Here is a 22,805-nt window from a genome sequence, read left to right as displayed (position 1 = left end):
ATTTTACTGTATTTTTGGTTTTTATGGAAGCCGCCCAGAGTGGCTGGGGAGGCCCAGCCAGATGGGCGGGGTATAAATAATAAATTATTATTATTATTATTATTATTATTATTAAGAAAACTGCTTTATGATGTTGCAAGACTGCGACTGGAATAAAGCCCTACTTAAAATACAGCTTGACTCCAGAGTGCTTCATGTGGGGCTTCCGTACATCGCAACAGTGGACAGCTCAGTGTGGTGTGTCACGGCAGGAGTGTTGGACTGCCTCCACCACCACATGCCACACAGCGCTGCCCTCCCCATGCTTCTCCGCAACAGGCCAACATCTCAACCTCCCTGGAAATGGTTAAAATTGGAAAGCATGCCTCGTAGGGAAAAGAGAGTGAGGGAAAACACGCCCAGGGGGTAAAGTTCTGACGCGCTAAAATAGAATTTAGAGTTATGCAGAATTCTGATGCACACATGGGACAAGCAAGTAGAGACAGTTTCTACATCATATACAGTGGTACATCGGGTTAAGAACTTAATTCGTTCTGGAGGTCCGTTCTTAACCTGAAACTGTTCTTAACCTGAGGTACCACTTTAGCTAATGGGGCCTCCCGCTGCCACAAGTGCGCGGTCTGTTCTCATCCTGAAAGTTCTTAACCCGAGATACTATTTCTGGGTTAGCGGAGTCTGTAACCTGAAACGTCTGTAACCTCAAGTGTCTGTAACCCGAGGTACCACTGTACATAGATATTGCTGAATGTGCCACACTCCAAATCCCATTAGATAAATGGACAATTCCTTATTGTTTCTGGGAATAGGAAGCTCCCGCTCATTTAGAAGCCTGTACAGGAGTTGCAATTCTGCCCCGGAGCTCTAGTAGACTGCACTTGTGTTTTAAAGCATTGTTTTTTATAAAGTTAACTCGGCTTCTTTGCTTTGGCAAATAAGACCTGAGCAAGTGCGTTGAAGAAAAGCATCAGCACTTTTAGTTCAGCACCTTCATGTTTATGAAATGCAAATAATATTAATTACAGGCAACTAAATATGCAGATTAGTCACAGCCCTCTGGCACATGATTCATGGCACGGCAATCGGCGCACGGCCAGTGGATTTAATTTTAATGTGATTGTTTTGAAATTTGTCACTTTTGCTATTTTCAGGGCGTGCATTGTTGGAAGAGGAAAATAAGATCTGGCATCTAGTTCGGCCGGCAGATGAAGTTGATGAAGGCAAATCAAAAAGAGGTAGCATGAAAGAGAAGGAGAGAACCAAAGCTATTACAGAAATCTACCTGACGAGACTCCTCTCTGTGAAGGTTAGATTGAGACATCAAGTTAAAATTGCCATAATCTCTAGGAGGTACTCGTAATTCGGGGTGTTAAGTGTAAATAGTAACTTACTATGTGGAATCCTTCTTTAGGGCTCAGATATAATTTAAAAACGATAGCTTTCTCTTGTGTTTATGAGTCTGTATTTTTAGTTACATAAATAATACACTTTGTGTTTATTGTCAGAGACATTAGAGGTGGAAACCCAGGATTGTCTTCACAAATTGGCCAGCACATACAACGGTTGAAACATGACAATTCCTGAGGCACCTCAGAGCTAGATAGCTTATTGTGCTTTGATTTTTTACAGAATGAGGAAGTCACAATATTTCCCAAATAGCTTCTGTGATGTATAAATATTTGCATAACACGTATCAGCCACTGTTCTATCTGCCTGCACTGACACTACGCCTCTCCCCTTTCATGCCCCTGTCAGTGGCTGTGCTTCTCCCTCTTCTAACATTAAGTGGCCTGCTAGCTTGTGAGCTTAGAGAAGTTAAATGCAATACAAGTGTGCCGTGAGCTCAGTGCTGTTCTGTGTTAAACTCAAAGCATAACAAAGGCAACTTGACATTTAATTTGCATTTCTGCCTCTAGTAGCCTTAAATGTGAGCTGTCCATATTGACTTCCACTGTTGCCACCATCTGAAAACATCTGGCTGGTGGGGAAATGTGTTCTGCAGATTGCGTGAACTTCCTTAAAGCAAAGTTGTGTGGAATTAATGAAACCTAAAAACACAAGAGCCCTGATCGAGTAGAGCAGACTGTTCTCTAGTCCAGCAGCCTGTTCTTATGGGGGCCAACCAGATTCCTATTATTATTATTATTATTATTATTATTATTATTAAATTTGCATACTGCCTTCATTTGAAGACCTCAGGGCGGTTCACAGCATAAAAATACAAAATAAAAAACAAAATGCATAATTAAAAACAAGAACAAAACAAACCCATAACCCACCCTCTCCCATAAACACATTTATATCCTGTGGCAAGCAGTTTGGGATCTTGCATGCTCTGCATAAGGTTAAAATCCAAAAGTAGTTTCCTCATGTTAAGCCACGAATGAGAGACTATAAACGCAAGGCTTTATTATAATTAGGCTACTAAATCACAAAAGTCCATGCCAGTAATTACCAGAATGTATCTGGGAAGCATAATTATAAGTGCATTACTCCACCATCAGTTCCCTCCTATACTTGCCCATCTATTTCAGAGTTGGGCTTTTTGCATTCCCTGAGCAACAATACTGAAATCCCCACCTCTTTAAAACAGAGTAGAGAATTGTGTTTCCGGAGCTCCATGGACCATTTCTTATGGCTGTTCATTTCATGATGTTCATAAGAGCATTTACTACCCATTTAGAGATGAAAAATGCTGCACTTCAAGCTATTGTGATTCCTTGGTCACTTGGGACGGAGGCCTGTACAGTTGACTATAAATCAGTTTAGAAAGCATTCTTGTAAATTTGAAATAATATCCTTGAAAATGCTACACTTGCACTATAACCTGAATTTTTAATGCATGTATGTATGTTTTCTCCCCCCCCCCCTTAATTCTTCTTCAGGGTACACTTCAGCAGTTTGTAGATAACTTTTTTCACAGCGTACTTGACTCAAAGCATGTTGTGCCACCAGCTGTGAAATATTTCTTTGATTTTCTTGATGAGCAAGCGGAAAAGCATGATATCAAAGATGACGATACTATCCACATCTGGAAAACGAACAGGTATGAACTTTCAGCGTTCGTGGGGAGAAGTGGCTGAAGAAGGCGATACATTCATTCACTAGCAACATTGCTTTTTATTGCTGTAAGCCAGGGCTCTCTCTTTACCAGATGTGGAAGGGAAAAGTGCCACATTTCACTCAGAGCTCTCAGCAGAAGCTGTGTGTGTGTGCATACCCGCCAACATTTCTCTGGTGAAAATAGGAACGTCTTATTCTATTATTTTTAATAATAATAATAATAATAATAATAATAATAATAATAATAATAATAATACCCTGTCCATCTTACTGGGTTGCCCCAGCCACTCTGTGTGGTTTCCAACATATGTAAAGGTAAAGGTAAAGGGACCCCTGACCATTAGGTCCAGTTGTGGCCGACTCTGGGGTTGCATGCTCATCTCGCTCTATAGGCCGAGGGAGCCGGCATACAGCTTCCGGTTCATGTGGCCAGCATGACTAAGCCGCTTCTGGCGAACCAGAGCAGCGTACGGAAACGCCGTTTACCTTCCCGCTGGAGCAGTACCTATTTATCTACTTGCACTTTGACATGCTTTAGAACTGCTAGGTTGGCAGGAGCAGGGACCGAGCAACGGGAGCTCACCCCATCGCGGGGATTCGAACTGCCGACCTTCTGATTGGCAAGTCCTAGGCTCTGTGGTTTAACCCACAGCACCACCCACGTCCCTAAGCAACATATATAGAAACATAAAAACAGTAAACAGTAAAAAAAACCTTCCCTATACAAGGCTGCCTAGGTGTCTTCTAAAGGCTGTATAGTTACTTATCACATAACTCCATACCCTCCAACATTTCTCTGATGAAAATAGGAACACCCTAAGGAAAAGTGGGACATTCCGGGATCAAATCAGAAACCAGGACAGCTTCTGTAAATATGAGACTGTCTCTGGAAAATGGGACACTCTGTCTGTCTGTATCTATCTGTCTATAATAGATGGTTCCTGGATCATAACCACTGTTTCAAGCAGCTGTTCTTTATGCTTATATTGCCCAACCACAGTCCTCTAAAACTGGGGCAGCAACCCTTAAAATGAAGGGAAACGCCAGAATGCCTTAACAAAGCTGCTGAGGCAGAAAGATGAAAGCTTTAAAACAGAGCCAGTTGCAAAGTGTTCCCAGCCCTGAAAAAGATAGGTGGGAGGACAGAATATGTAGGAAACATACAGAGATATATGTGGCAGCCTTACTTTTTGATGTTTACAAGGATGATTTCCCTGTTCTTCCCGAATCTGAGTTTTCCTATTTGAAATGATATACCCCAACAGCATGAAGGTTAAAGGATCTCCACTTCAACTAAGTAGTGCCAGCCTTATTGTTGCATAGGACTTGCCACAAAGGAATACAGCTTTGCTAAATACTCATTCTTGGGGTTCGGGGCACGTAGCAATGGGACTGCAGTCTGTGTCTTTTAGACTAAACCTCTCAAATTGTTTTTGGGGGGTTTTTTGTTTTCTAATGTAGCATGCAGAAGCACACTGTGGATACTGATTCACTTAGTGGCTTAAGCATATAATCAAACTGAAAATAATGTTGCAGCAATTTTAAGCAGAGCAATCTATTTTGCTTGCCAGGGCCTCATTTTCTACACTTTAACTTCACTCCTTAATAAGGGCCTGCATTATTTCTTTGCTTGCTTCACAGCTTGCCGCTTAGGTTCTGGGTAAACATACTGAAAAACCCCCACTTCATCTTCGATGTTCATGTTCACGAAGTAGTGGATGCTTCCTTGTCAGTCATTGCACAGACTTTCATGGATGCTTGCACAAGAACAGAGCACAAATTAAGCAGGGTAAGTGTTTTACATTCTGCTCTGTGTCTTCGCGAGAGTGAGAACGTTTTAAGTACATTATGATAGACAAAGCAGTAATCATAGAAGATAGCGCATAGATCAGTTCATTTTGCCTTTGCTTGTAAGGATGATTATATTGTTTTGAAGCTTCAGCGAAAGTTCAATGTTTAATCTCTAGTGACACATTCAAAAGATTTGTTTTCTATTGCTTTTAGAATAACAGCTGATTACTGTTTGCAACTTATTTTTTATGTATTAAAGGTGCAAGTTGGTTTTTGAAACTTAATGGATGTCTCTCCTATCATCCTGTTCACAGCACTATATCCACAAGGCCTGCCCATCTTGGTACCAGCCAGAGGTGCACATTGTGGCCTGTTTAGCCAATGAGGCAGACCCTTGAGGTGCTCTCGTCTGGGGCATGGGGACATGGCAATGTCAGAGCCCTATTTCAAGGCTAGTTGGCCTTCTCCCCACACCCTCTTATTCTCTTTGCAGTCCCTGCCCTCCCAACCTATGGTAAAGGTAAAGGGACCCCAGACCATTTGGTTCAGTCGTGGCCGACTCTGGGGTTGCGGCGCTCATCTCGCTTTATTTGCTGAGGGAGCCGGCGTACACCTTCCGGGTCATGTGGCCAGCATGACTAAGCCGCTTCTGGCGAACCAGAGCTGCACACGGAAATGCCGTTTACCTTCCCGCCAGAGTGATACCTATTTATCTACTTGTACTTTGACGTGCTTATGAACTGCTAGGTTGGCAGGAGCAGGGACCGAGCAACGGGAGCTCACCCCGTCGCGGGGATTCGAACCGCCGACCTTCTGACCGGCAAGTCCTAGGCTCTGTGGTTTAGACCACAGCACCACCCGCATCCCATCCCCAACCTATGACTTGTGACTTATTGGTCACTTCAGCCTGTGTAGGATTTTTTTGCTGTTCAACTTTGTGGGTTGTTTTTTCACCTACTCTGCGCTGAATAGCTTGGCACTAGATGGCCTGCTATGTCTTTAACTAGATTCATCTGGTCTTTGGTTCAATTATTTTGGCCAGTTGAGTGCAGGAAGGAGAATAGTTGTATTTCAGCCTGGAGACCCACCCCACTTTAGGCACATTTCAGGGTCCTGGACTGACCCAAAGGCTTACTCTCTGGGCTGTAGGGATAGAGGCTGCCCTTGAAGCTAAACAGCTTCATTGGCCTGGAGCTATGAGATTTCAGGGGGAGAAGGGAATAGCATAGGCCTTCCTACCAACTTTCATGCTGTGGCCTGAGATTGGGATGCCATCTGGACAGCCATGACTCTGGTTCCTTTGGCCTTTTAGCTTCACATATGACAAAACCGACATATACCCACAGTCTGCTTTCCAAACGTTCACGGTAGCACACACACTTTATTTACATGAGTGCATTTTCTACAAATTAATCTCTAACACGCCAATTGCACTTGAACACTCAGCTCTGTGTATATCATCTTTTCCCAGGATTCTCCGAGTAATAAGTTACTCTATGCAAAAGAGATCTCGACGTATAAGAAGATGGTGGAAGAGTAAGTAAAGTGTTAATGTACCTGGGCTTTTGTCACCGGGAAAACAATTCCATTTCATCATCACTTCAGAACATGTTCATTAAAAAATATTCCATGTATTAAACCGACAGGGTAGAAAATGAAGTGGTAAACATAGTTTTAACATCTCATTGGACAAAGGCGGAATGCATGTTCTGTCAATAATAATGCTATCCTTCACAATGGCCTTTTCCAACCTGGTTCCTATGGATAATTGCAGGTTTGATCCCCATACAGGACCAGCTACATATTCCTGCAATGCAGGGAGTTGGACTAGATGATCCTCAGGGTCCCTTCCAACCTGATTCTATGTGACTACAACTCTCATCAGCCATGCTGGTTGGGACAGATGGGACTTGCAGTCCAAAACATCTGGAGGGAAGATTGCTATATAGTGAGAGTTCCAAGAGGAATAAGTCCAAGGGCAAAGACAGACATATAATTCACACATTCCCTGCATTTCCCCCCAGCAAAGTTAAGAATGTACATAGAAAATGGTACACTGGAAATAAAAATCTGCTTGAATTTTTCAAGACACATCTGCGAAATGATGCACAAAATCCAGTTCACCCTAGATTAATCAAATGGCTCCACACACTCTTGTTGAGCTTGATAACCATCCATTATTGCCTGCTATCCAGATGTGAAATCAAATATGGCAACAGCGTTATATTCAGTTTCATAACAGGTATCTGTTTAATCAGACTGAACGAAATTAGGCATAAATGTGTCAGGCTTTCTCCAAGTTAATGAACATGTTAAATGATTTTTAAACCTTTGAATCTGGGGTTAATTTCGTGGCTCTTGATCTTTAATTTTTCAGACTAGTCTTTCCCCCCGCCCTTTCCAAATGTGGTTTTTATAATGTCCTATCCAGTGAACTGCATTACAGAAGTTGAAGAAAGAATGTTGAGAATTATTTCACAAGTGCTAGGTGTCCTGTAGCACCTTAAAGGCTTAACAACTTTTTTTGTGGCATGAGTTTTCAAAGGCTAGAGTATAGGTCTCTGGTGACATTTTTCAAGCTTGATCATTGGAGCTGTCTGTTATACTTCGGCTTGCAAAAGCTATATACTTTGGTGTATTTTTAAATTCAGTATTAATGATGAAAGCAGAGTTGGGGGATGGGTGTTTTCAAGATCCTTCATTTAGAAGTCTGTTAAAAAGGAAGATGAAAATATACACTCGATTCCAGTTGTAACACTTCCTAACTTCCAACTATTTCTGACTATAAAGTGTAATTCTTCGCGCAATACATCTAACATTGCAATGTTATGCACAGCCACACGGGACTAAATTCCATTTAACTCAGTAGAAGCATTTGTGGGATCAGACTGTAAGAAACACTGAACATTTGCTTGGCTATGCCTCTTTTGCCAGCCTTGGCAGTTCTCAATCCCCATAGGGTAATCCCCATAGTTCAGTATACTTGTTGAACATGACAGAATTTGGGCAGCAGTGCAGAAGCAACCATGTTTATTGAGGCGCTATCTAGTCTGTTCAAATGCCCACAGAAAGTTTTGCTGGTTTGTGCTAAGTTGTGCAGTGTGTCCTTCCTTTCGCTCATGGATTGTTGAAATCAATGGTAGTAGCGCTTTGATGGATTAAGCCAATTGTGTGTATAAGCAAAGAAGAAACAAGAGATGTAGATCAGATCATTTCATACGGAAATTTGCAATTTCGTGAGCACCTCTGGTGATGTTGTAGTTATTAGAAAAATACAACTGCTATGAAGCATTTTTAAAATGATGAACTGCATCAACTAAAAATTGTTGTTTTGGTTGATTTTTTTCTAGTTATTACAAAGGTATTCGCCAAATGGTACAAGTGAGTGACCAGGACATGAATACACATTTAGCAGAGATTTCTAGGGTAAGTATCAAATTGGAAATCTTACTTTGGGAATACAATGGAACCTTGTGTTATGGACGGGATCCGTTCCGGAGGCCCGTCCGTAACATGGAACTGACGCAAGCTGAAGCGCTGTGTCTGCGCACATGCGCAGCTTGATTTAGTGCTTCTGCGCGAGCGGCGAGACCCGGAAGTAACCCATTCTGGTACTTCCGGGTTGCTGCAGGATGCAACTCGAAAACACCTAACCTGAAGCAGACACAACATGAGGTATGACTGTAGAGTCATGAAGCTCTGGCATTTGTCATTTTGTGCTCACGTCCAATTAGAACTTCTGCCTGTCCAGTGGAATCTTTCGAATTACAGTGGTGCCTCGCAAGACGAATGAGTTTTCCGTTTTTGAGTCGTTCCGCAAGACGAATTTCCCTATGGGCTTGCTTCGCAAGAAGAAAGCCCATAGGGAAATCTCCGCCGGCCTTCAGAAGAGGTCCTGGACCTCTTCTGAAGGCCGGCGGGGGGCAAAAGTCTTTGCTCCCCCCCGCCTGCCTTCCCGGGATAGCGGAGAAGCGCAGCACGTTTCTCCGCTATCCCGACGGCTTTTGAAGGCAGGCGGGGGGGGAGCAAAGACTTTGGCCCACCGCCGGCCTTCAGAAGAGGTCCTGGACCTCTTCTGAAGGCCGGCGGGGGGCAAAAGTCTTTCCTCCCCCCGCCTGCCTTCCCGGGACAGCGGAGACTTCTCCGCTGTCCTGGGGCGATCTGAAAATGCTGGCGGGCGGCAGCGAAGCCCTCGCTGCCGCCTGCCAGCATTTTAAAATCTCCCCGGGACAGCGGAGAAGTCTCCACTGTCCTGGGGGCTTTTAAAATGCTGGCAGTCGGGAGGAAAGCCCTCCTGTCCCCGGAGCTTGCGGGGTGGGAGGTGGGGAGAAGGGCTTTTCTTCCCACCGCCAGCCTTCAGAACAGCCTTCTGAAGCCTGGCGGTGGGAAGAAAAGCCCTTGTCTCCCCCAGCCTTCAGAAGAGGTCGGGGGACAGACTGTCCCCGGACCTGGTCTGAAGGCGGTTTCCATAGGAACGCATTTATTGATTTTCAATGCATTCCTATGGGAAACCGTGCTTCGCAAGACGAAAAACTCGCAAGAAGAAAAAGCTTGCGGAACGAATTAATTTCGTCTTGCGAGGCACCACAGTATTTTCCCCCATACAATTATGATATATTGCGTTACTTGTGAATTATTGATTTTAAAGGATGCTCAAGGATTCTTTTAGGGTGATTCCCTTCCTCCCCCCCAATGTCAACACAAGCGATGGGATTTCTAATAGCTTAGTTGGATAAAACGGCACAGAGGAAAAAAGGCTTGTGGGGAAAGAAGCCACAACCATGGTTTCAAATTGGCTTCATTCAGCGAATTTACATGTGGCACGTCCTCAAGATTAATTTAAAATTCACTTCATGTGGATGAAACTCACAAGGAACTTGTCTAAATGTCTTCTTGTGTTTTTTATTGGTTTAGATGGCCTTAACAGGGCATCAGCCATATTTACAGGAGATAGGGCTATTCATCATGATGGCACTATGCCTCTAAACTGCAGTTGCTGGTGGCTATCAGCAGGGAGAAGGCTATTGTGCTCACCACTTGCTTGTGGGCTTCCCAGATGCTGGCCACTAGATGTTGGTGGACTTGATTCTACAGCACTCTTAGGTTCTTAACCAGATGAAGTTTGTGTTCTTTGGCGCATTTGCCCGCATGACCTCTATGCACATCTGGAGTCAACCTGCTCTAGACTAAGACTACTGCTTTCTATGATGAGGAAAGCAGCATGGTTGGCTGTAACAAATCCAGCAAGAGACCTTATCGTGGGGGCGTTGTTCCTGAAAATTGTCAGTTTCACTTCCTCACCAAGCCAGACAGCTATTAAAAGATTTGCGTACCAGTGCTGGGATATGGAAAAGGGATTTACATCGTGTCTGGTGCTCCTATATATATTTCATTGGAGTTTGTATGCAGCCAGGACGGTGCCCTGACGCATTCCTTTTTCTTCTTGTTTTGTTTAATAGGCACACACAGACTCATTAAATACCCTTGTGGCTTTACACCAGCTCTACCAGTATACCAACAAATACTATGATGAGGTAAGTTTCCACTGTCAGAATGGCTTTATTATGCTGTAAAAGGGCCACCGCAGCAAGGAAAAAGAGCCAAACAGGCTGATAGACTTTGGGCTCATGATTTCCTGGCTTACCTGGTGCTTGGCTTTTACAGGCACTGTATTTCTGATACGTGGGGGTTGGAGGGGCAGGTTGGTGCTGACATCTTTGGAGTTTGCTTAGAAGAATCCAAAATACCGGTGGTGCTGATAACAAAGTTTAGCCAAATTAGTGAGGTAGGAGAGTTGGCTGGGAAATCACATCTGGCAACCAATAGTACTTGGGTAAAGGTAAAGGTACCCCTGACCATTAGGTCCAGTCGCGGACGACTCTGGGGTTGCACGCTCATCTTGCTCTGTAGGCCAAGGGAGCCGGCGTTTGTCCACAGACAGCTTCTGGGTCATGACTAAACCACTTCTGGCGAACCAGAGCAGCACACGGAAACACTGTTTACCTTCCCACCAGAGCGGTACCCAGTGGCGTAGCGTGGGGGGTGCAGGGGGGGCCGGCCGCACCGGGCGCAACTTCTGGGGGGGGCGCGCTCGCTGCCTCCGGAGTCGCCGAAGAGCCTCGGGCGCAGGCTGTAGCAGAGCCCCATGTCTCGCGGAACCGACGAGCTGGCAGCGGCTCTCAGCGCTCGCCGCGGTCCCCGCGCATCAAGGCCGCAGAGGGCGCGCCAGGCAGCCCCTCCTCACCGACGGGCAGCGTTCGCCTGCGGGGCTCGGCCAGCGTGCTGGGCTGGCCGCGTGGAGTCGCCGAGGAGCCGCCGCCTGCCATGCCGCCCTGGCTGCTTCAGCCGCGTCCGACAGCCGGCTCGAGGCTCCTTCCGGCCGGGTCTCCCGACGGGGCGCTGCGGGCGGAGGCTCCGGCACCAAGCGCCACGCCGCCCAGGCTCGGGTCGCTGTCTGGACGCGCGCAGCCCGCCAAACGCGCCACCGGCGGCGAATGAAGCGCCCAGCCGGAGCCACCTGCGCTCTAGTGCCTGCGCGCCAAGACCGCCCACCTGCCCCGATGGGGCCCGCCCACCCGCGCCGGAGGCCGGCCGACGCACTGGCCCCAGAGGCGCCCCCTCCCCGCGCCAGAAAGAAGCCGCGTCGGGGCTAGCCGGGCCGGGGAGGGAGACCGAGAAGGCTGCGCCGCGACGCCCAAAGACGCGCGTCTTGGCGCAAAGGGGCCCGCGGCACCCAGACGCGGAAGGGACTCTCTCCCCCTGACCCGCCACTGAACTGCAATTCCCAGCTCCCTTGGCAAATCCCAGTCCCCAATCCCCAAGATGCTTTATTTGAGGCAGGGGTCCTTTAATTGCAAAAACAACACCACGGAGGGCAGTAGTCACCACGAAGTTTGCCCCAGAGTAGAGCCGTCAGTATTAATGACCATGGTTAGGGGTTAGGGGGCGCAAATTACTTGCCTTGCCCCGGGTGCTGACAACCCACGCTACGCCGCTGGCGGTACCTATTTATCTACTTGCACTTTGATGTGCTTTCGAACTGCTTGGTTGGCAGGAGCTGGGACCGATCAACGGGAGCTCACCGCCAAACTTCCAATCGGCAAGCTTTAGGTTCTGTGGTTTAGACCACAGTGCCACCCGTGTCCCTTTCAGTACTTTGGTAAAAAGGTAAAGGTACCCCTGCCCGTACGGGCCAGTCTTGACAGACTCTAGGGTTGTGCGCTCATCTCACTCTAGAGGCTGGGAGCCAGCGCTGTCCACAGACACTTCCGGGTCACGTGGCCAGCGTGACAAGCTGCATCTGGCGAGCCAGCGCAGCACACGGAACGCCGTTTACATTCCCGCTAGTAAGCGGTCCCTATTTATCTACTTGCACCCGGGGGTGCTTTCGAACTGCTAGGTTGGCAGGCGCTGGGACCGAGCGACGGGAGCGCACCATGCCGCGGGGATTCGAACCGCTGACCTTTCGATCAGCAAGTCCTAGGCACTGAGGCTTTTACCCACAGCGCCACCCGCGTCCCAGTACTTGGGTAGTACTTGGGTAGATGAGTCTAAAAAGCCCGGGGCACAATTTTTCACAGCCCTCTGGTGGCTCATTTACCAGAAGTAATATACTTAGCATTATCTCTGGAAGTCTATACGCAATTCTAACCAAACTAGGCCTCCTAGAGCAAAATATACATAGGAGGCTTAGTTTGGTCAGAATTGAGTATACATTTCCGGAGAGAATACTAAATACATTACTTCTGGTAAATTAGCCACCATAGTTGCTAGAGGCCCGTGAAACTTAGTGTCCCAGGCTTTTTAGACTCTTCTACCCATCTGAAACCAGAGGGACCCATTGGTTGCCAAATGTGAAATATATTGGCATTATTTTCAGGTCTCCCACCCCACTGCTAAGGCTCGGCGATGTTGAAAACCCAACATCGCCGAGCTTTACCACCAGCCAAACATCGCGGTTTGGTGATAAACCGTGATGTTGAAAGAAGCTGCATCGACCCCAGCCTGTAGCTCAGCTGGGGGGGGGCGGAAAGGCTCCTGCCCCCCCAGCTTAGCAAGCCGATGTCCGTGCAGCTCGTGCGTGAGCAACAGTGACCTGGGCCTGCTGGGGGGGGGGCAAGAGGGCTGCTTTGCCTCAGCTGAGCCAGCCCCGAGGTCCCTGCTGGTTGTGCACAAGCGACAGGGACCTTGAGGGTCCTTCGCGAGGCTCCCTCTGCCACTGTTGGCATGGGGAGTGAGCGAGCTTATTCTCTCCCCCCCCCCCAAAGACAGACCACACCACGGTAGCCAAATGCATTGATTCTTGTCAGGCTCCATGCATTTGAGTGCCTTTGCCGGTGCAGGCCCGTCGCCTCTTTCCTCCTGGGGTGAACGACCACCCCAGGAGGAAAGAGGCAACCAGGCAAGGCTGCCTCTGCCCACACCCTGCTGCCAGCTTGTGTGATCCAGAGGCAAGGTGGGGGCTCCTTTAAACTTCTCTACTGAGGGGCATGCAGCCACAGCCACCTCCATGGAAAAGTGTGATGGAGCAGGAGCGGGGCTGGGGCTCTCTCAGCTGGGGAGTGGGAGCACTTTAACAGAGCCCCCACCCCGCCGTGGGGTCAGGGGTTTTGTAAAACTGCTTGGCTGAGGCAAGGGCCGCGGCACACTTCTCAGCCAAGCAGTTTATAGAAGCGGGAGGGAGGAACAAGCTGTATCACACCTTGTCTTTGCAGTCTCCTTTTCCCTCCACAGTGGTATATGAGCAGAGCATGGTTTCACCAGTGGTATATCGCTGGTGAAACCGCGGCCACTCCCTCTGTCTCCAGCTCCCAGCTGCAGTTTGTTTCTCCCTCAGCGTGCTGGGCACTGGAGGCAGAGGGACTCAGGAGTGGCTGTGGTTTCACCAGCGATATACCACTGAGTGAAGCTCTCATCGCTGCCTGCCCCTCATTCCGGCCCCTGGACAATATATTGATAAATCACCCAGGCCTACCCACAACTACCGTATTTTTCGCTCTATAAGACGCTCTTTTTCCCTCCTAAAAAGTAAGGGGGGATGTTTGTGCGTCTTAGGGAGCGAATGCAGGCTGTGCAGCGATCCCTCTTGCTGTTCTGACTTTGCTTCATTGGAGAGGCACTGCGCAGCTTTCCCTCTCTGCGCAGTGCCCCTTCAGCAAAGCGGTAGGAGAAACTGAGTCCCTTCCATTTCTCCTCCTGCTTTGCTGAAGAGGCGCTGTGCAGAGAGGGAGAGAATTTTTTTTTTCTTGTTCTCCTCCTCTAAAACTAGGTGCGTCTTATGGTCAAGTGCATCTTATAGAGTGAAAAATACAGTATTTATCTCTTGAAAGATCTCGGGCAGGGGTCAGCAACCTTTTTCAGCCGTGGGCCACTCCACTGTCCCTCAGACCATGTGGTGGGCCGGACTATATTTTGAAGGGGGGAAAATGAATGAATTTCTATGCCCCACAAATAACCCAGAGATGCATTTTAAATAAAAGCACACATTCTACTCATGTAAAAACACGCTGATTCCCGGGCCGGATTGAGAAGGCGATTGGGCTGCTTCCGGGCCTTAGGTTGCCTATTAGGCCTTAGGTTTGACTATTAGTCAAAGAGAGAGAAGCTGGCTTACTGTGCTGAGCTTCATACTGGGCGCCATGATGTTGCAACCGTTGGCCATGCCTGTAGCAGTCTTCAGAGCTTTCACGACAGTTGTCACTTCCTCTTCTGCCAAGAAAATATAGGCAGGGGCACACCTATCAGTGAAACAACAAAAGCAATCATCAATAAGATAAACTAGCTACCATCAGACAACAAGAGTTCAGTAACCACAAGCTATGAAGAAGCATTCCCTATTTTTGCCACACTTTTAAAAAATGTATTGGCTAGTAATGGTGCTCATCTTTGAATACAGTGGTACCTCTGGTTGCGAATGGGATCCATTCCAGAGCCCCGTTCGCAACATGAGCAGAACACAACCCATGTCTGCGCGAGCGGCAAAACCCAGAAGTAACCCTTTCCTGCACTTCCTGGTCACTGCGAGACGTAACCTGAAAAGATTTAACCTGAAGCAAACGTAACAAGAGGTATGACTGTAGGTACAGTGGTACCTCGGGTTACATACGCTTCAGGTTACAGACGCTTCAGGTTACAGACTCCGCTAAACCAGAAATAGTGCTTCAGGTTAAGAACTTTGTTTCAGGATGAGAACAGAAATCGTGCTCCTGCAGCGCGGCAGCAGCAGAAGGCCCCATTAGCTAAAGTGGTGCTTCAGGTTAAGAACAGTTTCAGGTTAAGAACGGACCTCTGGAATGAATTAAGTACTTAACCCAAGGTACCACTGTAATTAGAGATGGACAAGGGTTTGCATTACACAAGGCATTCTCAAAAAAAAAAAAAGAGGAAATGGCTTGGCTCACTTCCCAACCAATCTGAATGAAACACACACACACACACACCACAATCTACCATTGCAACTCAACAGTCAAGAGTTGCTTGCATTTAAATGGTAGCTTCAGGCAGCCAGGACAGAGCTCTCCTGGCAGTGGGAAGCATTTGAGGTTTATGCAGGCTGCCAGGCAAAGTACCCACCACCCACAGAGGAGATGACTCTGCAATGGCAGGCCTTCCCCCTCTCTAGTGATTTTTGCCTCTTTAATCTCTCCGCTATTCTGTCTTAATAAAGCAATGTTGCTTCTGATCTACACTTTGAAATAATACCCTTCAAAATCCATGAGATTTTCTTCCACGTAATATATAGCTGAACAGAAAACTAAAACTGAAGCTGTGTGTCTTGCCTGAATCCTGATTTTTCCTTCTTCTTCTTCTTCTAGATCATAAATGCACTGGAAGAGGACCCAGCTGCACAAAAAATGCAGCTTGCTTTTCGATTACAACAGATAGCAGCTGCTTTAGAGAATAAAGTAACTGACCTTTGATTTGAAAGCTGCAATAAAGAAGACTGATCTGGATGTGTAAATTCATTCTTCCTAATAAGGAAATAGTGTTCTATTTTTTAATGTGTAATTACAACTTTAAATGAAAAACAAAAGATTTTGGTTTTTTTATAGCAAAGCTGTAATGTAAAGAGTTTTTACTGTAAATTATGCTTCTAATTAAAATCCTGTGTTGTGTGTAAATGAATTTTCAGTGGGAAATGAGGGAAGTCCTCTGGGGTGGGGGAGGGTAAAGTTATAGCTCATTTAATCAAATAGTACAATCTTGAAGCATCAGCATTTTTAGAATTCATTACGCTAGTTAAATTCACTACCTATAGCATTCTTTATACTTTTTAAGCAATATGTGTACTAGAAAAGTAATAGCATATTGGAAAAATAAATGCAATATCCCTCTTTTAATTTCAGTAATTGGAAATAGATTTTCTTCTTATTCTTTTTTAAAAAAATAAATAAATCCAGTTGTCCTGTGTTCTACTCATAATGAGTAGAACGAAAGACACATTTGCTATGACTTTTTTCTGTTTAAGACATTGCAGTGGGTTTGGTACTATACATCTTTACATATCTGAAAACCAAGTGCTAAAAACAGTGGTTGTGACTGTTTCCCTCCTACACACTTTGCCAGGGTCAAAGTGGACAATACTGTAGATTATTTGGGATGGACTGATCCTTTAACTAGGAAGGTGCATGTATGTCCCCCTAAGAGCATAAATCTTAACCATGATGTATGAGTACTTTTGCATGGTATTCAGTGTGCAGAGCATGCAAAGTACCTAACGTCCTCAGTACGCCAAGATTACCCAGGTACTTCCAAATAACTAATACTGATCCAGTGCGCCGCTGGCAAAGCAACAGCTGGGAATGAACAGTGCTTTTGTCTAGGTTTCAGCAAAGTGATTGTTCGCACTTGTTGACACTGTTGCTGCCACATGAATTCTGAATCACACACTGAGGGAAAATATCTTGGGAAGAGCCTGTGTTCAGCCAAAGCAAAGCCGGTTTTGGCTGCGTAAAAGTGCAATTTGATGCTTTTGTTGTGGGGGAAGCAAGGGAATGGTAGCATATCACGATTATCCAAGATCCAGAAACATCTGGATCTGGCAAGTTTGTAGACTTCCCTACAGAGTTGCAAGACTATCTCTTCTCATCCCTGATGGAAAGTACCGGTGGCAAATTCTAATTTGATTCAGAAATCGTGGCAAATAAAATTGGCCTTTTTTTCTTTTCTTTTTTAAATGATAGTTTTATTACATATGCTAATGTGCCTTACTTGTACTAATTATATGGATCTGAATGGTTTTGTAAAGAGAATCGTATCAAAAATATTTATGTGTGGTTTGATGACTTTTTTGTGAGAAAATTGACCAGCAGAATGCCTGTAATTAGCTTATTGCCAATAGTGTGCTGTTTGACATGATTCAAATATGTATATCTTTTGTTGGAATGGTTCATAGGATTTTTTAAAAAACAAATCTTCACACTATCCAAGGGAGATTGTTATTTGGTTTTTGTCTGTGTGCGTTTTTAAGGGGGGGGTTGGAATCTGTGTTGTTAATGTAAAATACTCATTGTAAGGAAATCCTGTGCCCCGTCTAATCTAAACACCACTTGAGCCTTGGAATGCTGCAATGGATGGAATAATCATCATTAACTTAGCTATGGAAATTAAAGTAACTCGTCAAAGATGTATTGTGTGTTTACAATATTAGTCAGCTTCCAGGCCATTTGATAAAGCTTGGTACGTTATCTTAAATTGCTATGTTGCACAAAAAAAGCAAAGCAATCTTTGTTAGATTCATTTTTCACCATACTTCTGGGGCAGTTCATGTAGCACTGCCATCAAAACGCTCATTATCTTTTTGGTGTTGCTCTGGTGTTTTCTGTCCTGTGACACCTTAAACCTGCTTGGCTCCTAACACAGTAACAGACTTTCAGTTTGCTACCTCTCTCCCTGTACTGGAGTTATCCAAATTTGTTGCCTTCATGTTCATCGTCAGATGTATCGGTAAGTCTCTTCCTGATTTCTTTGGAGCAAGTCACTAGCAATGTGATTCTCATGGCTACTGCGGAAGTCAGCCGTGAATTCCGATAGAAGTAAAAAAAAGGGAGGCAGTAACAGGGTGTCACTTTTCGTATCTTTCCTTTTATGTTAAACATTTGCTTTCATCTGTATGCGCTTCCTCAGCACACCTGGAATGTAAGGAACTCTGAATAGTTTGAATCAGTTTTACCTAAGAATTCTGTGTCAAATTATGCCTCTATACTTGCCTTCTGTCTGATCAGCAAAGGTATCCAAACTTGCTAATCTGTTTTATCTTGTCATTATTTGTAAATCCTGTGAATTGTAAATCAAATACAATCTTTTTTCCACAAAGTGTAATATCTGAATTGTCTAAGTATGTTCTTCAGACATTTTAAGACTGAACTGAGTGGACCTGGGAGTACAGTGTATCGTGGGTTTGTTTTTTCCCAGAAGTCTTCCCCTTTTGTTTAAACATATAGCTTACCCTTTAACTTTTATTCTACTTGGGTCCAGTTATCATATTGCTGTGCACTGTTACCTGCTTTGAGGACATTAGTTCCTTTAAAAAAGTAGAATAAAATTGTAAAGAAATAAGTAAACTTAGGGGACTTCCCAAGACAGGTAACATCTGGCCAACTCTTTGCTTTACCAATGAATAAGAGTGATTTCCCAAACAGTCACCACCATCATTTTGTCTATTTGCCACAATGGTGCTCAAAGCGGTTCACAGCATATCGAATGAACAATAATAAAGGCAACAACAACAAAAAAGAGAGTAATGACAGATAATCAGAATGTCGATAAATAAATAAACCCATATAAAAACAATGCAAACAAGCTAACCTGCCTTAACAGCTTAAAAATAAACAGGAGAGAGAACAAGATCCAAACGAGGAAATAACATACAGCATTTGGGGTGAGTGGGGATTGTCATTACAGTCGTACCTTGGAAGTCGAACGGAATCTGTTCCGGAAGTCTGTTTGACTTCCAAAACGTTCAGAAACCAAGGTGCGGCTTCTGGTTGGCTGCAGGAAGGTCCTGCAGCCAATCAGAAACTGTGGAAAGCCCGTCAGATGGTTGGGTTCCAAAGCACATTCGCAAACCCCACTCACTTCCAGGTTTGCAGCATTCGGGAGTCAAAACATCCGAGTACCAAGGCATTCGGGATCCAAGGCAGCTCATCACAATTAACTTCCATACATTGTATGGAGGCCTGATCTCCCAACTTTCACCAGAGTCTCCTATCTCAATCACTTCCCAATCTCTCACCTGGGGAGGTCAAAACAGCTAGTCCTCCTTCAAGCTCCACATACCCTCACAGTTCAGAAGCTGCAGAAGATCTGAATAGATTAGAATGGGACCCTTTCTTATACACAAATCATTTCTGTTCCACAGAGAAAGACAGTGTATTTACTGATTGCAAGCCCCCTTTGCAATAATAGCAGGAGACCAGTGAAGGACAAACAGCCTGACAAAAGCAAGCAACGGACTGATCATGCTCAAGCACATCCCAGAAGTAACATGAATCTTAAAATCCTGATGCTCCTTATGTGTACACTAGATTAGGGTTACCAGATGTCCCTGTTTCCTGGGGACAGTCCCCGGATTTGCAAATAAGTCCCCAGACAAATTCCATCCCTGGAATGTCCCTGGATTTCATCTAATGTCCCCGGGAAACACAGCAGTCTCAGCAGCCTGGAGCAGTTGGCTCTGGCTGGCTTCAGGAGCTGCTCTGAAATCTCCATATGATGGTGGTGCATCAGCCAAGATGCAGCTTCTGGGCTGCCTCCGCCTTCCCTAACCCCACAGCAAAGTTGTAAAGGGAGGCTTCATGCTGCCTATCAGAGCTTGAGTGCAAGCAGGAGGGGGCAGAGATCTCTGAGTTAGGCAACGGGAAGCCTCCTTTCCCAGCTGAGGGCTCCCTGCCGCCTCCTGCTTGCACACAAGTAGGAATGGGATTGGGGCTGCTCCGAAAGGCAGTGTGAAGCCTCGCTTACCAGCTAAGGGATCCCCGGCCCCTGCTGCTTGCACCCAAGTAGGAATGGAATTGGGGCTGCTGTGATGGGAAGGGAGGCATCGGGCTGCCCAAGCCTCACCGCTGCCTCTGATCTTGGCCCTCCTTCTCCGCCTTCCATGCCTGACCCACCGCACACCACTTCCCCACCACCACCACCAAAGAACCAACTCCTCGGGGACTGCCCAGGCTCATAGAGAAAGGAGATAGAAGCCTCGAAGGAAGGGGAAACGTGGCAGTTGTGGTCAAGGCAGCTGCCACCCCTCTGCCATTGCTGAAACATCAACGTCCCGAATGGGCAGTAATTAATTAATTAATTAAAGTGTCCCCGGATTCATTGAAAAAAATCTGGTAACCTTATAGATCCTGAAAACCAGTTACTGGTAACTGATGCAGCCGTGAGATTAGCATTTTGGGGGGGGGGAGAGCTCAGCATCACAGAGGTAGCAGCAAGGAAAGATCCAGAAAGTCCAGTAGAAAGGAGAATCCTTATTAGTCTGTCTGAAATCCCAGTTCTAGATTTGGGGCTTTAGTACAAATAGCTGAAAATTCATATTAGGACCCTGCCTATATTAGGCCAGCTGAAATGCCCCAAAATAGTGTGCAAGCTTTTGAGTTCTTCAGAACTCTTAAATCAGATAGTAAAGGTTAAAAAAGGACCCCTGGATGGTTAAGTGCAGTCAAAGGCGACTATGGGGTTGCAGCGCTCGCTATCAGGCCGAGGGAGCCGGCGTTTGTCCACAGACAGCTTTCTGGGTCATGTGGTCAGCAGGACTAAACTGCTTCTGACACAACGGAAACACCATGATGGAAACTAGAGCGCACAGAAATGCCACTTACCTTCCTGCCACAGTGGTACCTATTTATCTACTTGCACTGGCATGCTTTCAAACTGCTAGGTTGGCAGGAGCTGGGACCGAGCAATGGGAGCTCACCCTGTTGCACAGATTCGAACCGCTGACCTTCTGATCGGCAAGCCCAAGAGGCTCAGTGGTTTAAACCACAGCGCCACCCATGTCCCTAAATCAAAGTAAGGACGGGGTGTTGGTAGGTGGCAAATGAGGAAGGCTGGGAGAAGACTGAGAAACTAGGTAGGTTTTTATATGAATGTGAATTGGAATTTATCTATATGAACAATGCATTCAGTACACTGTCTCAAGTTTACTGTCTTTACCAATTTTTTTAAAAAAACAGAAATAAATAACAGCATTTGCTTGGTTTTTTGTGCCCTTAATTTCCGTCTGTCCCTCCTAAAGGTAAATGACAATCAATAATTCAAAAATAAGAGCAATTGGAGCCTGCAAGCCTCTGAAATAAGGATGCTGCTAAGTTTGACCTGTACAGTGATCTTGAATGAGAGGGCAAATATATTCCCAAATGAAAGGAATGTACCGTATGTCAGTTGCTGTCCTGCCTACTCATACCCAGCCACTGCTGACTTCAAAATGGCCAATCTTAAAGGGGAAAGAGGGGGGGATGGAAAGCCCAGTAGCGCTTAACAGAATTAAATGGCTCAGCTAACATCTTTCTATACAATCTGTGGGAGAAATTGCTTTTTGAATCAGAAGTTTTTCTTTAAAGAAAATAAACCTCAAAAGTACTTATCGGAAGAAGGAGAGAGTTGAATCGTTGGTTAGGCAAGAGTACAGTAATAGTTCCTTTTCTAAAAAGCTTTATATGGCTTGGTTTTGATGAGGGGAGGGCAATAGCTCCAAGCCACACGCTGCGTTTCCAAAATCCCCTTTTCGCTCTTCTAATTCCGAACAATGTTTTGGTCTAATTTAATTCTTCTCAAAATTGAATGTTGAGCAAAATGGTTCTCTTCTCCCCACCCTCTCTTTTCCTTTCCCCCCTTCTTCTTTTTAAATCTAGTGTGTAACAAGAAAGAAGCGAAAGAGGGAGAAAAGTGTTCCTTTGATACTCTTAATCTTTTCTCTCCTGTGGCTTGGCCTTATTCAGCACAAGATCACACTTGCGGCGGTTATGTGGCCTGAGTGCCAGTCCCTGGGATATTAAAAAATATGTGTTTTCCTGCAGCTGCGTCTAGGCTTGTGGCGGCATTGCCAGTTGCAAAGCTGCCTCGAGGGTCTTTCTTGGAATCTCATTGTAAATAGGTCTTGGCTGGTTCTCTTGCTCCTCTCCTGCTGTTAGATTGTGCTCTGATTTGCACCTTTATGAATCTGGAGCACCTGCTGTACAAAGAAACATTCTCTTCCTGAATCAAAGCTGATGTGTGTAGCCTTGTGCCAGAGAAAAGAGGCAATTTTGACCTTTATGGGCAATAATAATAATATATCGGGGCTGGAGGGGAGGGTGTTAGTAATGCAGCACTAGCAGAAATATGTGTCGGTGGTGCAATAGCCTATCCTCACACAACCCAGAAGGGGGGAAGTAGCCTTGGTGCCAGGGCAGAAGGGAAGCAATTAGGTGAGTGTTAAAGGGAATGGAAACTGAGTGGTTAAAGCGCATAAGTGCATTGCGATTGGTCATTGTGCACATTCCCCAGGCCTCATGGAGAATGCACACATACATGAAGAGGGAATTGCATATTTCCTGGAGAATGTGCATATCTTGCTTGAACTTTTGTCTGTTCTCCTGCCGTGATGCATAATTCCCATCATGATTTGGGATTTGTGCATATTTCAACTGCATTACATTATGCATAATCTGCAGTAGGTCTTGGGGAATGTGCATATTTCAGGGAAATGTTGTACATTCTCTAGCCATTAGGCACAATCCCCAGTGGGCTTTGGGCGCTGTGGGTAAAAGCCTCAGCGCCTAGGGCTTGCCGATCGAAAGTTCGGCGGTTCGAATCCCCGCAGCGGGGTGCGCTCCCGTTGTTCAGTCCCAGCGCCTGCCAACCTAGCAGTTCGAAAGCACTCCCAGGTGCAAGTAGATAAATAGGGACCGCTTACTAGCGGGAAGGTAAACGGCGTTTCCGTGTGCGGCTCTGGCTCGCCAGAGCAGCGATGTCAC

The 22,805-nt window shown here is 45.8% G+C and overlaps 1 protein-coding gene across 4 annotated transcripts in view; it reads left to right on the top strand.

Moving 5' to 3' along the window:
- Positions 1-16,206, top strand: part of PLXNB2 (plexin B2) — a 349,645-nt gene extending 333,439 nt beyond the window's left edge. For all 4 annotated transcript variants that reach the window (XM_053406823.1, XM_053406826.1, XM_053406825.1 and 1 more), the window contains 7 exons: positions 1,149-1,303; positions 2,883-3,043; positions 4,702-4,849; positions 6,323-6,387; positions 8,202-8,277; positions 10,311-10,385; positions 15,666-16,206. In XM_053406823.1, coding sequence (XP_053262798.1) covers positions 1,149-1,303; positions 2,883-3,043; positions 4,702-4,849; positions 6,323-6,387; positions 8,202-8,277; positions 10,311-10,385; positions 15,666-15,770 — 785 coding nt within the window. In that variant the 3' untranslated portion in view covers positions 15,771-16,206. The remainder of the gene's footprint in view (positions 1-1,148; positions 1,304-2,882; positions 3,044-4,701; positions 4,850-6,322; positions 6,388-8,201; positions 8,278-10,310; positions 10,386-15,665) is intronic.
- Positions 16,207-22,805: the final 6,599 nt, after the last annotated feature.

The sequence above is a fragment of the Podarcis raffonei genome, chromosome 10, assembly GCF_027172205.1.
Source record: "Podarcis raffonei isolate rPodRaf1 chromosome 10, rPodRaf1.pri, whole genome shotgun sequence".
Classification (NCBI taxonomy): Eukaryota; Metazoa; Chordata; class Lepidosauria; order Squamata; family Lacertidae; genus Podarcis; species Podarcis raffonei.
Note: the sequence above shows the minus strand (reverse complement) of the source record. Positions and strands in the feature narration are given on the sequence as shown.